Source organism: Apostichopus japonicus, chromosome 9, assembly GCF_037975245.1.
Source record: "Apostichopus japonicus isolate 1M-3 chromosome 9, ASM3797524v1, whole genome shotgun sequence".
Classification (NCBI taxonomy): Eukaryota; Metazoa; Echinodermata; class Holothuroidea; order Aspidochirotida; family Stichopodidae; genus Apostichopus; species Apostichopus japonicus.
In genome coordinates this window covers 4,326,027-4,340,717 of record NC_092569.1, presented here as the reverse complement: position 1 = coordinate 4,340,717, position 14,691 = coordinate 4,326,027, and the positions used below count along the sequence as shown (strand labels likewise).

Here is a 14,691-nt window from a genome sequence, read left to right as displayed (position 1 = left end):
CCCCCCCCCCCCCGTCCTCCTCATCTCAAAGTAATGGGACATCGCAAACCCTTAAAAAGGAAAACAATGTAACTGACACAATCTTGATCCTAGCAGGAAGTGAAACAATAGGCTATCTGTAGAACACTTCAAAGATAAATATTATTGTTTCTGTGTGATTAGTATCCGCTAGAAAGTCTTAGACAATGGATAATGATAATCATTGGAAGACAATAGGTTAAATTCTGGGATACTTGAGGAAATTAAAACATCGGGAAAAGGAGGCAGAGAAGCAACCACGTACTGGGTCTACTCCTTGTGATGAGAGGGAGGGCTTTATCCAATCACGAGGCGTGTACGTGGTTGAACCCATGTCTCCTGTTTGAACTGAATATAAACATGTACAGTACAACATTCTTCAACATAGATTTGAAACTTGCAAAATATAGCAGCATTTTGCATCTGCGTACGGTTCAAATTTACAAAATATATCTCTTTGGAGGGCATCCCTCCCCACCACCACGAGATTGTTGCAGTTAAGACATAGTTGTAGGAGGGAGGGTGGGAGGGGTGGCCAACGCAACCCCACAACAAGATATTTCTGTGAAAATGCGGGCAATATACTGATGTTGTTTCGGTCACAGCAAAAAAAAAAAAAAACTGCAATAATCTTGTTTGATGAGAGTCAGTAGTTACGTAATGTATTCAGCCTCAAATAATTACAGTAGACTAATGTTCTAAGCTTGCCTGACAGCTAAATTGTTTTCTCCACATCACTTAAGTGAGTATAAGAGACATTTACACGGTACATATCACTAAAAATGAAGAGATTAACAAAACTTATCTGACATTGATGTTGTGGAGTTTAAACACAGTTCACACTCCACGGTTTCCTTCTCTGTCCAAGATGATGTTATGGTATATATCACTGTTGGCATTCCTCATAAGTAATTCGAATTTCAATTGGATCTCACCAGTACGCCCTACTATATGTTACATTTTTCGGGCACATCGTTACAGCTCCTCCCCCCCCCCAACCCCCAAAAATTGGGCTCCTATGCCCATGTTAAAACTTCGTGTGCGTTTTACTGACCTTATTGTAAGATCTTTATGAGAGTAATGTAAAATGACAAAGGAGTACTGAAATTTAATGTTCAAAGAGTTTTACTATCCATTGAACTATTTTATGTATAGCAATGTAAAAATTTTATGTATGGAAATGTAAAAATATACATAAATATGTAGTTCTTCTTGAGAAAAGAATATTCCGATACAAACAATTGCTTTGTCTCATTTGTCTTTTATTTTCCAAATGACGGAATAAAATAACGAATAGAAATGAAAGATAAAAAATTTAAGTAATTATTTTACAAAATATACAAAGTAAAGTATCCGATGCAATGTCCATCATAATGTTAATTGTACCACACTGTTGAGGACGATTTAATTATCAAACCAAAAGTGACAGTCTGTATAGGTACTACTGAAACAATGGGGTATTGTTGTAAACAAACCCTAAAAGATACATCTGACAAGAAATTCCTCCATCCCTCCACCCCAAAACAAGAACAAAGAAGAAACAAAGTTAACTTTAGGACAACAATATGGTTTCTTTACATTAGAGCTAAAAAAAATGCAGAAAAACTGCCCAACAGTTGAACTTGAAAATCAATCCCCTCCCCTCCCCACCTCCACCCTCCCCTCCCCCACCATCCCCCAACCGTCCCCCCACCTCCACCCTCCCAAAAAGGGTATAACAACCACTTCCCCCCTAAAAAATTGGTACTAGTGTTTAACAAAGTGCACACATTCATCACCCCTCCCATGGCCAATAGCTTGGTACCAGACCATTGAATAATATCATAATAATGAAACTTGTGCATTAAAAGTCACAAACTTTCTTCTGGAATCAACACCACCAAACTTCCTGAGATAAACATTTTCCTCCCATTTGTCGATAGGTCAGTGACAATCAATCCTGTTGTTTTTCCTTTCCCCTTTTAACGAGGTTAATTGAGGATGTTCAGTATCTGTCCACAGTAAGAGCAGCTTCTAATATATTTTATTTCCAGTAGAGGTCAATAAAAGATTGCCTACTATACAATCATATCAAAAGGGGTGTTGACTCTTTAACATATTTTCTTTCTTTTATCTCACTGAGATGTTCTCCACAAATTATTGTCAAATCTTTGGCATCTGCTTAAATAGCTTATTATTGCTGCTACCCTTAATAACACCATGCATGTTGCATGTCAACCCTTTAAAATCTCAATTTGCTCATAAATACATTGAGATCCAAGCCTTAGTGCTGCTCCTCTCATCCTGCTCCAGTCCGACCTATTTTCTCGAGCACAGCCAACACTCCAAAAGGATCTTATTCTAATTACACATCAAGTATGTGTAATGACGAGGAGGGGTGGAGCGGGGTGGGGTAAGGGTGAAGGACCAGCCACAAACACAACGCTCTCCAAATATTTCAAAGTCTCTAGCACAGTTCTGCCCATTCTATCCGCCTCCTTCCCTACCTCAATCAGACCTTGTTTTCTTGAGCCCATCCATGACGACAAGCTTTTTCTATTTCAGATGTTGTTAAGCCAGATCCTAACACTGGTCAACGGATGGGGGAAACCATAAGGGTATTAATGTCAACTATATTATGGGGATTAATGCCAATGAAAGCAATGGTGTGTGGCCAACAGTTTTGTACAACTCAAAATGTATTTAAATTAAGCACTGCTGAATTGTTTGTGAGTGGACAAAATAAAACAATATCTACCAGTGCATCTACTTTATGCCTGATCAATTGTTTGGTATGGATCATTGCTCGGTAGGTTTGATAAACCTCTTTTCTATGAAACATGTTATCTACAGTCGTTGCTTTCTGATTCACTCTCGACATTTTCTTCGTCGTCCTCTGACCTACTGTTGCTCTCCGTTTCCTCCTCACTACTCTCCTCTCGTGTGCAGTTTTGGTTCAGCTTTCTGTCATTTCCATCTTCTTCTGTATTCACTGCATCTCCCTCATCCTCTTTCAATCTTTCTTCACATTTAATCTCATCTTCATCCTCCTTCTCCCCATCCTCTTCCTCTTCCTTCTCTCCAAGGAGATCCTGGCAATGAAAAGTAGCTACATGAGTCAACTTGAATTTTTTTTATGCTACTTCAAAATGTTTAAGCACTACTGGGTAGTTCTTTACAAAGTATTTTAAACTTGCCACAAATAAGCCACAAAACACAACAGTAAAAGTCTCTTAAAAACAAGCATGGTCTTATAAGAGGCTTTCTTCAGCCTGCATTTAAAAAAAGAGTTGAATGGTGTCTCAGTTCCATATTGATATCCACAGTTCAGTTTCCTTCATGGAATGTGGACATCTTCCATGAAGGGGTAACCCCAATGTCACATCTTTAGTACCACTGGGGAAACTAGAGCACCAATGGTGCAGAAGCTCATACCTTTTCGAGCTTAAAAATGTAGGGCCCACAAAACCAATTTTGGGCCCATGAGGGATACCCCCCCCCCCTCTGTTAGCAGAATCCTGGCCACACCACTGGCTATAATTCCTATTTTCCCCTTTAAATCCTATTTTACCCACTCTCTCAAACAATACCACTGACCTACTGTACCCTATTAAACCTTCTCCCCTCTACCTTAGCAGTGATAACTTCACAAGCACTCCCTATATAACTTTACAAGCTACCTACATACCTCAGGCTCAAAGACTTCTAAGAATCGGCAAGTGCTGATTGGCTATAGGGCTCTCATGCTTACAGTTCAACAGTTAATAACAACTCCCAGTCCTGCTTTAATTCCACTAACAGCCTCTGCAGAGCTTAACCACAAATGTAAACAAACACTGCAGAGACTGGGAGACAAATTAAAGGAGCTTTGGCTAAAAGTGAAGGCTCAGATTTTTTTTAAACAATGGGCATTAATTGTAATTAATTAACTTTTGACCAAAAATTATTAGGCATCACCTTATTCATACACAATCCAACAATCATCAGTTCAACTTTGAATATGATCCATCAAAATCTTGAGGAGATTGAGATATTTGAAAATATTACAAAGAATGACCCCCGATGACCCCCTAAATGACATTTGACCTCAATTTTCCGAACACCCCTCGTAACTCTCATCCCGAGGAACGTTGTGACCAAGTTTCATTATAACTGGCCATACACTGTACGAACAGGAGCAATTTGAAAATATAGGGCCACGGCCCGGGCCACAAAAGACCCCTAGTTGATCTTTGATCTCAAATTCATGAACACTCTGAAGGTAAAACTTCCATAGTACTATCGTGACAAACCCTCAACATTGTACCATGAAATCTGTAGGAGAAGAAGCATTTTGCGTATTTCCACAAAATGGCCCATTACGGCCCACAGGTGACCTTTGACCCCAAATTTCGGACCATCTCTGATGGCCCTATACCCAATGGTCCTTGTGTCCAAGTTTCAGGGAATTCCAACAAACACTGTGCGAGTGGGAGCGGTTTTACCAATTGTTGACGGATAGAGTGATAGAGTGATAGAATGATAGAGTGATAGACGCCGCACTGTAACAATAGCTCACACCAGCATGCTGGTATGAGCTAAAAAATGCAATTGCCACAAACTGGCCATTGGCCATATCAGCTTCAGTCAATCTTTTTGAAAAAAATGTTTTTCAAGTTCATTCCATGAATGGCTACATGCACAGACAATGTTCACACACAGCTGCTTGCAGTCTGTTTAAATAATCATTTTCTCACCTACATAAGGTGGTGATTGCTGCAATCAATAAGTTGCAACTTCAAACATATGATTAAAACTACAGATGTAGAAATTCTCTCCTAATGGTAAACAGATTCAGTCATCACAAACAGATTGTTTATCAAAACGTTTTAAAAGGTCCAACTTGCTCGTTTATTCTGTTTCAATGTTGCTGGTACTTAATCTATATCACTATCAAAGCCGTTTTATCCAAGTCTCTTGATGAAAGTTACAATATAAATACTACCGTAACAATGTTGCCAATAAAACTGTTACACAACATCGTCATACACATTTGATATCACACATGCATATATATACATATATATATATACATATATATGAATTACTCCAGTGGCAGTTAATTTGAAAATTATAAAAAAAAGGAAAAAAGTAAAACTACAGTATTCCAGGTCAAAATCTTGTCAAAATCAGGTCAAACTTGTCAAAATCTTGTTCCAAACAAAGCTCTATATATGTTTGTTTCCTTTCTTTCTTTCCCTTCTGTGTTTTTGGCTTCACAGTATGAGAAGCATATATGACATATGATATGGGTGCTGAAGTGGCTAATTAGTTTTGTGTTTTTCAAAGTGGTGGCATATGTCAGCAGATAAAAAGAAATTTGGTGTTCTCTCCATTCTTTCAAAGTGAACTAACAACCTAATGTTTATGTAATCTGAAGAATATTTACTGTAGCTTATATTTCAGACCTGCAAAATTCAACATATATGTGAAAAGACCATTTTCTACGAAAAATAAACCACATATTGATCATCCACATGCCCCCCCCCCCCCCCGTCCCAAACCCTTTCCACTCTCAGGAAGAAAGATAAAGTGAAAAGGTGATATCTTATTTTCTATGTTATTAATTAGTAAACGACCTTTGAGACATTGAAACCACATGCTAATCCCCCCCCCCCCCGCCCCAAACCCTTTCCACTTTCAGGAAGAAAGATAAAGTGAAAAGGTGATATCTTATTTTCTATGTTAATAATTAGTAAACGACCTTTGAGACATTGAAACCACATGCTAATCATCCACATGCCCACCCCCCCCACCCCAAACCCTTTCCACTTGCAGGAAGAAAGATACAGTGAAAAGGTGATATCTTATTTTCTATGTTATTAATTAGTAAACAACCTTTGAGACATCCAAAATTGACATTTTCCTAAATCATCTCATAAATGAGAGACCTTGGAGATGAAGTGTAGACACCAGCTGACGTTGTTCGTCATATTTTATATCTTCATACATGAGTAGGTGCAGCAAACTGCCCTCATTAAATATCAGAATTTAAAATTTAAAGCAACCACAATATTACTCACCTGAACGACTTCAGCGAGGTAGACTGCTTGATCGGCTGTGACCTTTAACCTCTGGTTCTCCTCTTTAAGATCATTAACTTCTGTGTGCAGCTGAATGGAAGAGATAGCACGTAAAAGCATAAATCAACTCTAAACTTATTATGAAATGTAAAAGCTTAGAGTAAACACAAAATACTTAATATTAATACCAAGTGGTAACTAGACTCTTGCAAATCACAGTCTTTTCAAGATTAAGATAATTCTAAAGAGAAATTTGAATCTTTTACTGAAAATGTTGAAAGAAAAATCAATATTGATATATGTCTTACCCTCTCATTCTCATTCAAGGTATTTTCAAGAGCTACCCTTCTTTCTTCAGCAATATCTTCCCAATATTTCTCTGGAATTTCCTCTGTAAATCAAAATAAATAGAATGTAAACATCACACGAAGATCCATTGTTCTGTTTCCAAATCAATATCTTAGTACAATTAGCTTCAGATTCATCTCTTTCCACGCCTTAAAGTTCATCATGTGGGCACTTATTTCATTATGTTGGGCACTAATTTCATCCTGTGGGTATTAGGTTCATACCATGGGGCATTAAGTTCATACGGTCGGGCATTAACTTCATACCATGTGGCACTAATTTTATCATGTGGGGCACAACTTTCATCCTGTGGGGTATTAAGTTCATACCATGGGGCATTAAGTTCATGCCATGTGGCACTAAGTTCACACAGTGGGGCATGAAGTCCAACCTGTGTGTCACTAAGTGTAGCAGTAGAAAACTAACTTCAGCAATATGAAATACCTGCACTGCAGCATCAGACCAAACCACCTTCTATTTTTTCTTCCTTTATTCATTTGTTTCTTATTTCTCTTGTTTGATTTTACATTGCTACAGAAAGAATGCAATTTTTGCTATTAAAAAAGTACTGTAGGAACAGTCAATTTGTATGTTCATAGTGTCATCTGGGTTAGGAAGAGGGAGTACAGTAGTATGCACAGAGCAATAAAACATTTTAACAAATTTAAACAGAAAATAGAAAGAAAGCCCAAATTTCATACCTTGTACCATCAGCTCATATGCCTCTTCCTCTGGGGTTTTCTTTGTCTTCTGCTACGGACAAGAACATCACAAAAATAATCACATCAGAGTGTGCCAAGACTCGAACAAGACATTGAGAAAAATACCTTGTTTTCATATTCTTTGACAAAAAGCAAGTTTGCTCTCAACAGTCACAATGAAAGAATTTTGAGCGAAATAGGAAACTATTACTTTTCATTAAAACAAGTTTGAGTGAGCATATTTTCCTAATAAAGAGGTGTCCCAAGCTAAGGAGAGATAAGTCTTATGAGATGAAAAGACGTAATGGTTCATTCAGTGTAAATTCAGAGGAAGGGAAAAGGGGGGTGCAGGTATTGCCAATTATGGAAGTGTGATATGCAGGCTATATTTCAAGGCTCAACTCATTCATGAATCTGTCTACGGGTGTAGGTTTACATGGTATTCCAGGCAGCAGTAACACTAACTCAAGACGGACGGATGGATTGACGGACAACAGCCACTATTCATGCTATCTGCAGGCTTATAATTTATCCATTCCAAATGTAGGGTGAGGTCCTGAACCACAAACACCAAGGTAAGAGCAGACTTTCCTCGCGACTTTTGAGCTCTTACGGAGGGAACCACATGCACTTGCCCATTCTTTTGATGAGGAAACCAGACTTAAAGCCAAGCAACTTAAACTGTCCTAGCCAGGAATAATAATTAATCCACTCGGAAAACGTCCATCAAAAGTGCAACGTTTAAAAAGTTGTCATTTCTAATGTTTAATGTATTAAATTGAATTTCACAATCAGTGTACAGTGTATATTGTTTCATTTAACAATGGGTTTCTGATGTAGAAGGCACTTGATCCTATCAATTAATTACTTGTATCTACTTATCGGATTGAAAAGTACATTGAAAATGGAACATTATCAAAATTGTAAAAGTGAAAGTAATGTAAATAGGTTCAAGAAGAATGCACTGGATCCTGAAACAGTTTCTGCTATACACAGAGCAATTCTGCAATATGCCATTCATTTATTTCAAGACAATGTACACTATAAACAGAAAAGGTCAAGCGAATAAAATTATCGTAGCCAGGTTAACAATTTGCAATCGATCCACTTGAAAGATCTATTAAAAGTGCAAGGTTTAAATCTTTTTTGACTTCATGTGTATTGCATAATGAATTCCACCAATCGATGTATACACGATGCTTCATTGCATAACATGGGTAGAAGAAGGCACTTAACAACTAAATGACTAAAACAGACTCTGCAGTATGCCATTCATTTCCTTCACAGGGATCTGTTTGGCCAAACATTGGCGGTCACGTGCCAAGACGATGGACACATCAAAACAGATAGGCCAAGCAACTAAAATTGTCCTAGCCACTTGAAAAGGGGGCCTATAGGAATTATATTTGACACCCTTTTGTAGACCATTAAGTTATGCCTATGTGTGTGGCACTGACTTCCAATTTTCAATCTCTTGTAATTAAATTTATTATTTGAGTATGCTATATGTATGTGGTCTGCCTACAAAATTTTGTGTTATAAGTGAGCTCGAGGAAAATATAGCTTTAGTTTGTTGCATTATTTTGGGTCATGGTTTTCAAACATGGGTTGAACTTAATAATGCTAAATACAATTTCAATAGATTCTTGCCTGCACCAATTTCTCCAATATTTTAATAAATATACAGAAACAGGGCCTTATCCTCCCTCTCCCCTGTCCTCTCTGCAGCTACTGGACCTTCAGTCTGACATTAACCGATAAATCTAAATTGTAAACAAAATTGTAAACATAGGCTTGACCACTAATAACTGAAAATGCCTGAGCTTATTTCTTCTATCAGTTCTATCTACCCTGTACCTCCATCCCATCTACTAGTCCCTTTTTTGGACTCGATATCATCGTATTGAGTCTACTGCACACTCTACTAGCATTACAAGTAAGTACAGTAGATTATCCAAATGATCAAAAACAATTATGCCTCAAAAAATAATCCTATGCTTATCCTGAGAAACAATTTTAATCTACATATATCTGCCCCTTTTTTTCCTGCTTTATCCTAAAAGGAACCAACCTGTTCACACACTTTTCTGTTCCACTTACCGTTGACTTTTGTGGCCAGCAACTGAACTAAACTTCACCGTTTTTCATCGTACGTTTACCACACTTTGGCCTAATATTATTTAATGCAGTGCATTTCATTATGTAGATTATTGCCTACACGAGTACTGTACGATTAGTTTCGGAATCGACCGGAGGTTACGACTGATGACGTTCATATTTTTACCCTTTTCGTTCTTCTTATGTAGTATGTGTGAATTTTTAATCAGGTATGGTTGTAATTTAAATTTACAGCAACACATGATAACAGTCACAGATGTAAAAAAGCCCACAGGTATACAAACATGAAGGGAAACTAACTGAAGCATTCGGTCATTACTTTAATTACCGTACAAATTTAACTCTATAGCCTTTCCTGTACAGAAAAATATTGTCATAGAGATGGAGACATCGCACATGTGAGGCAGCTGTCGAGCTCACATGTTTCTGGTGGAGTGGTGTTATATCTTGTATTATCCTGTTTATGGTTGCTCTGATTGTGATCCTCTAGAATTCCCTGCACTTAAGTGCACCGAACGTGTTCCACAAACTTAAGTAACATTGGATGTTACTGTAAAAACACTGACTGATAAGACTTGTAAAACATGACTGTTACAATTTGTGTGTTTGCAATGTAGCAATTCTCACCATGCACCATACACAAGTTCCAACAATCGTGTCGGTTGGCGCACTGTTAATGCTGCAATAAACATCTAGACAAGAGTCATTGTTACCTATATCACGACAAAAAATTAACATGAAAGCCTATCGTACATCATTTCCATTTCAATATTAACTCATAGAGTTAATTAACAGCTAGATGCATCCTTCTTGGATGAGAATATAATACTAATTCAAGGTGTTAATATAAATACAGCAGCAGACACTCGAGACAGCGCATTGGTGTCTGAAGCCCCTTCGTCTGTGAAACTCCATTGTTAGTTGACACTATCCTATTGTGTATTCTTTTAAACTGCAACTTAAGACTCATGTTTTAACCTCCTATGTTGATTGGTCAGCGGTCAGTTGTTACCTTTCCCCCCCGTAGTTTGGGTGATTAAGAAATGTGTTTATTATCGTTATCATTAATTTTATTACTGGTGTGAGTTTAATTGTATTTTTGGCTTTTATTGAAAAATGGTAAAACAATTAAATTTTGACTTTTGTTCCTATCTGTGGAGGACGTAACCCCGCCCCCTTTCCTACCTGCTGGTTCCCCTTGTCACCGTCTGTTTTACCAACGGATAAACCCCTTGTCCTCTTGCAAAAAATCTGCCACCCACCTTCCCTACTATTTCTCTTTCATTTTCACTGAAGCTTTTGTTTTAACATTGGTGTAATAATAATTATTTGTTACACAGTTCAGTTTCAAATGACACTACGTACAAGGAGCAATTTTCATTGGAATCGAAAATCAGAAAGAGAAAGACAAAACTCACTGCGACAGTTTCTCCTGAGCTTTTTGATCCTTCAGCTGTGATATCTTTGTAAACAGAAAATTTCTTGCTCGGTTTGGCGATGAACTTTGCATGCCTCTTTGCTGGTTTCTCGCCATCTCCATCTCGCTTTCTCTTTGGAGTTCGGGGTTTCTGTAGCAGGACAATAAAAAAATAAAAGATACAGGATTTAGGGCTACATAGAAATTATTTTAAGTCATTAAAATACCTATTTGTCTCCATCCACATTATTTGTTAGTCCCTCCCCCCCCCCCTTCATTTGTGGTTATATCCATCTCTTTAGACTAAGAACTAAAACACAAATTTGTTGCATCAAACTATTTGCAGCTTAACTGGAAGAGAAATAGTAAAAAATTAATCACATTAGGCAATCAGGAACATGATACGCCACCAAACCGAGGATGTCAATTTATGTAAACATGGGAAAGTAACAATTTGCTTTTTTAACCCATTCCATTAACAAAGTATGCAATCTTCATAACCCAATAAGAAAAATCAAAACAACAAGAAACATTAAAAAACATTCCTTTTCATTTTTATGTGAAATTTTGCAACACGATATATTCCAATTTGATTATAAAATCCACAATAAGCTAAAGTTATTACTTGGTTATCACAAATTATCACTTGGTTATCACAAGTAATAAATGGGTTATCACTTGGTTATCATTTGGTTATCACTTGGATTGCCAAGAGCATAAATTTGGAAACTATTCCAGTTTTACATTTGGCTTTCCCAAAGAAATGTTATTCTGTAAGTATGAGAAACAGTCCCAACCTTTTCACCCACCTTTTCTGTTCATATTTTAGAATGTTATTTGAATTTGATTATAGTACTAGATTTATATTGTTAAACAGACAAAGGCATACATTTGCAAACATCACATTCATCAAAATTTCACTTAGAAAAGCAGAAAAAAGGCTGAAGTATATTGGCACTGTGAGTTTATTTTCAAGACTTGCTCAAAGCCCCTCAATATCGCAAAGATAGAAAATAGAATGCTCTGATATCTCCCTAAGAATATACAAGAGTTTGCTTTAAGCTAACAGCTTAGTGTGGTCATTAGTATAGATTTCCATTATACAATTGTAAACATTTTTTTTTGTAAAATCCATCAACACTTTCTCAAACTCAACGGCAAACATTATAAAATTTCATACGCACCTGATTTACGCTTCGAACGAATCCGTCTTTTCCAACAAGTTTGCTGTCATCTCCAGCAGAGGGCTGTAACTGCTGCAGTGATTTACGTTGACTGGGAGAGCTGTGCGGAGCCTACAGAAATGTACAATTTAAACACAAAATTATTAAACAAATAATGTAAATATTCACTCAATATGGTTTTGAGTAACTTAATTTTTGCAGGCCAACTTTGACAACTTTCAATCATAGATTCTGATCGTACAGTATTTCATGTAGATAATAATATAGATAAAATATTTGCCAAATTTATGAATGATCAGGAGGTATGTTAAATTTTAGTATGGCACTGCACACATGAATTACAAAATGGGAGGGCAAGGGGGGGGGGGGGGATGGGTTGGTAGGGCTTCAGTTTAACATTCAACTTTTGATCAAAGAACCAACTATGTTTGACTGTCACCATTCTATCAGGAACAATAATAGCAATTCCCTCAATGTTTTAAATTATCCTATATAACGCAGCACCTCTTGAGATCACAAAATGTCTTTACCTTTTTGAACGGAAAGTTCTTTTCATAACAAAGAAATAATCATTCGTATTTGATGTAATGTGGATACCAGACCAGTCACAAGTAGGACCCAAAGTACAGCCTGACCCACATCTATCAGATAACTGTGCGCAGACCCTCTAATTTCTATAACTACAATAGCAGTATGGGAGGAGCAGATAGAAACATTCATTATCTTAGTAGAGGAAGAAATTGCAAATCTTCTGAGATGACAATAGTTTGAAGTTTTTTATGACACTGTTAGCCATTTCCAATTTGTGGCTTCTGAAGATGGTGAAGATGAAGAGGTAAGATGTCCAGCACCTTTGAATTCAGGAATGTCTTCAACTTGATGGTTTTGGCTGGTTTCCTGGCTGTCCCAGTTGAATGTGTACTTGATGCTGACTGTGCACTGATATTCATCTTTTCAAGTCTTCAGGCAAATTTTCTTCTCTAAGGCTAATGATGGAAAAAGGAGGGGTTATTTCATGAGGTTGTAGCAATTTTCATTCATGTAGAAATCAACAGTTTTATTCATAAATTTTTTGATAAAATTGGTGTTATTGATAAAAATAAAGGTATCTTAGACTTAGATATGTAAGTTGCAACTCTTTCATGATTTGTTCGTGGACACTCGCACTTGATTTTAGCCAGTTGCATTGCATTTTTTAGCAAAAGGCTGACATTGTTAAATTGCAACTAGGCTGACTAAGTTAAGTTATGTATGGACTAGTAATTTTCTAAATTTAGTAAGTTGGAAGTAGGCATATTACTTCTACTACTACTAGTAGTAGTAGGCTAGTACTAGCCTAGCCCTACTGCTGTATTGCCTAGGCCTAGCACTGTAGGGCCCAATGTCTATGCGGAGTAATTATAGAATACAGGGCCACTCGATGATTCTATCTGAGCATCCGGATGCACGGATGCTCAGTCTCACCCCAGTACGTATGTAAGTAAAAAATGTCAGAGTCCCAGTTCTTTCTTTTTGAGTGGATGCGCGGATGCGTGGATGCGGAGTCAAAAATTTCCTAGGTCCTTTCCTAGTACTTCCGGAATTTTAGTGGGCGTCGCACATGTACGGATGCCTTTTAAGAACGACACACTATTGATGTGGAATATCTTCGTACATACGGGACTTTCAGTATTGGAAATACGTGATGGTATATGTTGAAACTTTTCGAAAATTATTGAAGTCCATTCCCAGTGCTCCCGTGGTGGATGCGCGGATGCGTGGATGCGGAGTCAAAATGAAATACGTGATGGTATATGGGGAAACTTTCGAAAATTATTTAAGTCCTTTCCTAGTAGTAGTACTCACGAGGTGGATGCGCGGATGCGGAGTCAAAATGAAATACGTGATGGAATTTTAGAGGGCGTCATACGTGTAATTTTACGGACATGTACAGGTTCACCGCGCATCTGCGCATCCGGATGCTGGGAAGAGTTAATGAATGGCCTTGTATTCTATAATTGTACCGTCTATGCTATGCATTGCAGCTTAGCAATCATGTGTCCTACAGGTTTTATGTCTGACATCAGGCAATATTACACTAAAGTAGTATTACCTTTACGCATAGCGTAGGCCTAACTCCAACCAACTTGGAATCCTACTGCGCCTACGTAGTACCCTTTGTACAGTTTATGTTAGGCTATTCGTCACAACTATGTGAGGACAATATAACTAACGTTTGGTGTAGCCTAACGTAAGACCTAAGCTAGGCCTAGGCTATAGGCAGACGGTCCAACTAGTTTCTTGGGCGAATTGAAAATGTAGAGCTTTCTCTAAGCTTGTTCGACAGCAGTCTGTACTTACTCAATAAATATAACAATCTTAACCAGAAAACGGTATAAAAGGGTTGATTCAAGATAAACGGAAACTCATTCGAAGTACAACTTGCTTGAGACTGAAACGAGTGACCACGGTGATACTATTTAATTCTTCGCGGGTTTCTTTTTATACTAAATGCTAAATTGCTATTGAACGCCAAATGGGTATAATATAGTTACGTAATTCTAAAAGAATGATCGCGTAGCTATGGAACGCCAAAATGAGCTTTTTCAGTAACTTTTTAGGCAGCTTTTAATCCTTCTACAGTAGTAAACCCTGTGTCACATAATGAGAAGAACAAGTCATTATGTGAGGTTCGTTTCACTCAACATCATGACTAAAGCTTGAATTTTTATTTTGCAGTCTGTCAACTGTCACAGAAAGGTCGCCATTTCGGACAAAAATCATATTTTCTTTATTATGCAGTTTTTACTGCCGCATAATGACGAAAATATAAATATCGTAGTCATTATGCGGCAATATTTACAGTTACATAATGATCAAGAAAG

General features: G+C 37.4%; 1 protein-coding gene across 2 annotated transcripts; it reads right to left on the bottom strand.

Moving 5' to 3' along the window:
• Positions 1-2,728: 2,728 nt before the first annotated feature.
• LOC139973042 (uncharacterized) lies at positions 2,729-14,328 on the bottom strand. 2 transcript variants are annotated; one of them, XM_071979397.1, is made up of 8 exons: positions 14,168-14,328; positions 12,679-12,813; positions 11,828-11,938; positions 10,645-10,794; positions 7,109-7,160; positions 6,368-6,450; positions 6,060-6,149; positions 2,729-3,089 (listed from the first exon to the last, which is right to left on the bottom strand). In XM_071979397.1, exons 2-8 carry the CDS (start codon positions 12,775-12,777, stop codon positions 2,841-2,843), a joined length of 834 nt encoding a protein of 277 aa, XP_071835498.1. In that variant the 5' UTR covers positions 12,778-12,813; positions 14,168-14,328; the 3' UTR covers positions 2,729-2,840. The 2 variants fall into 2 exon arrangements, with proteins under 2 accessions (XP_071835498.1, XP_071835501.1); XM_071979400.1 differs by having other exon boundaries at positions 7,109-7,157.
• Between the last annotated feature and the right edge of the window lie 363 nt (positions 14,329-14,691).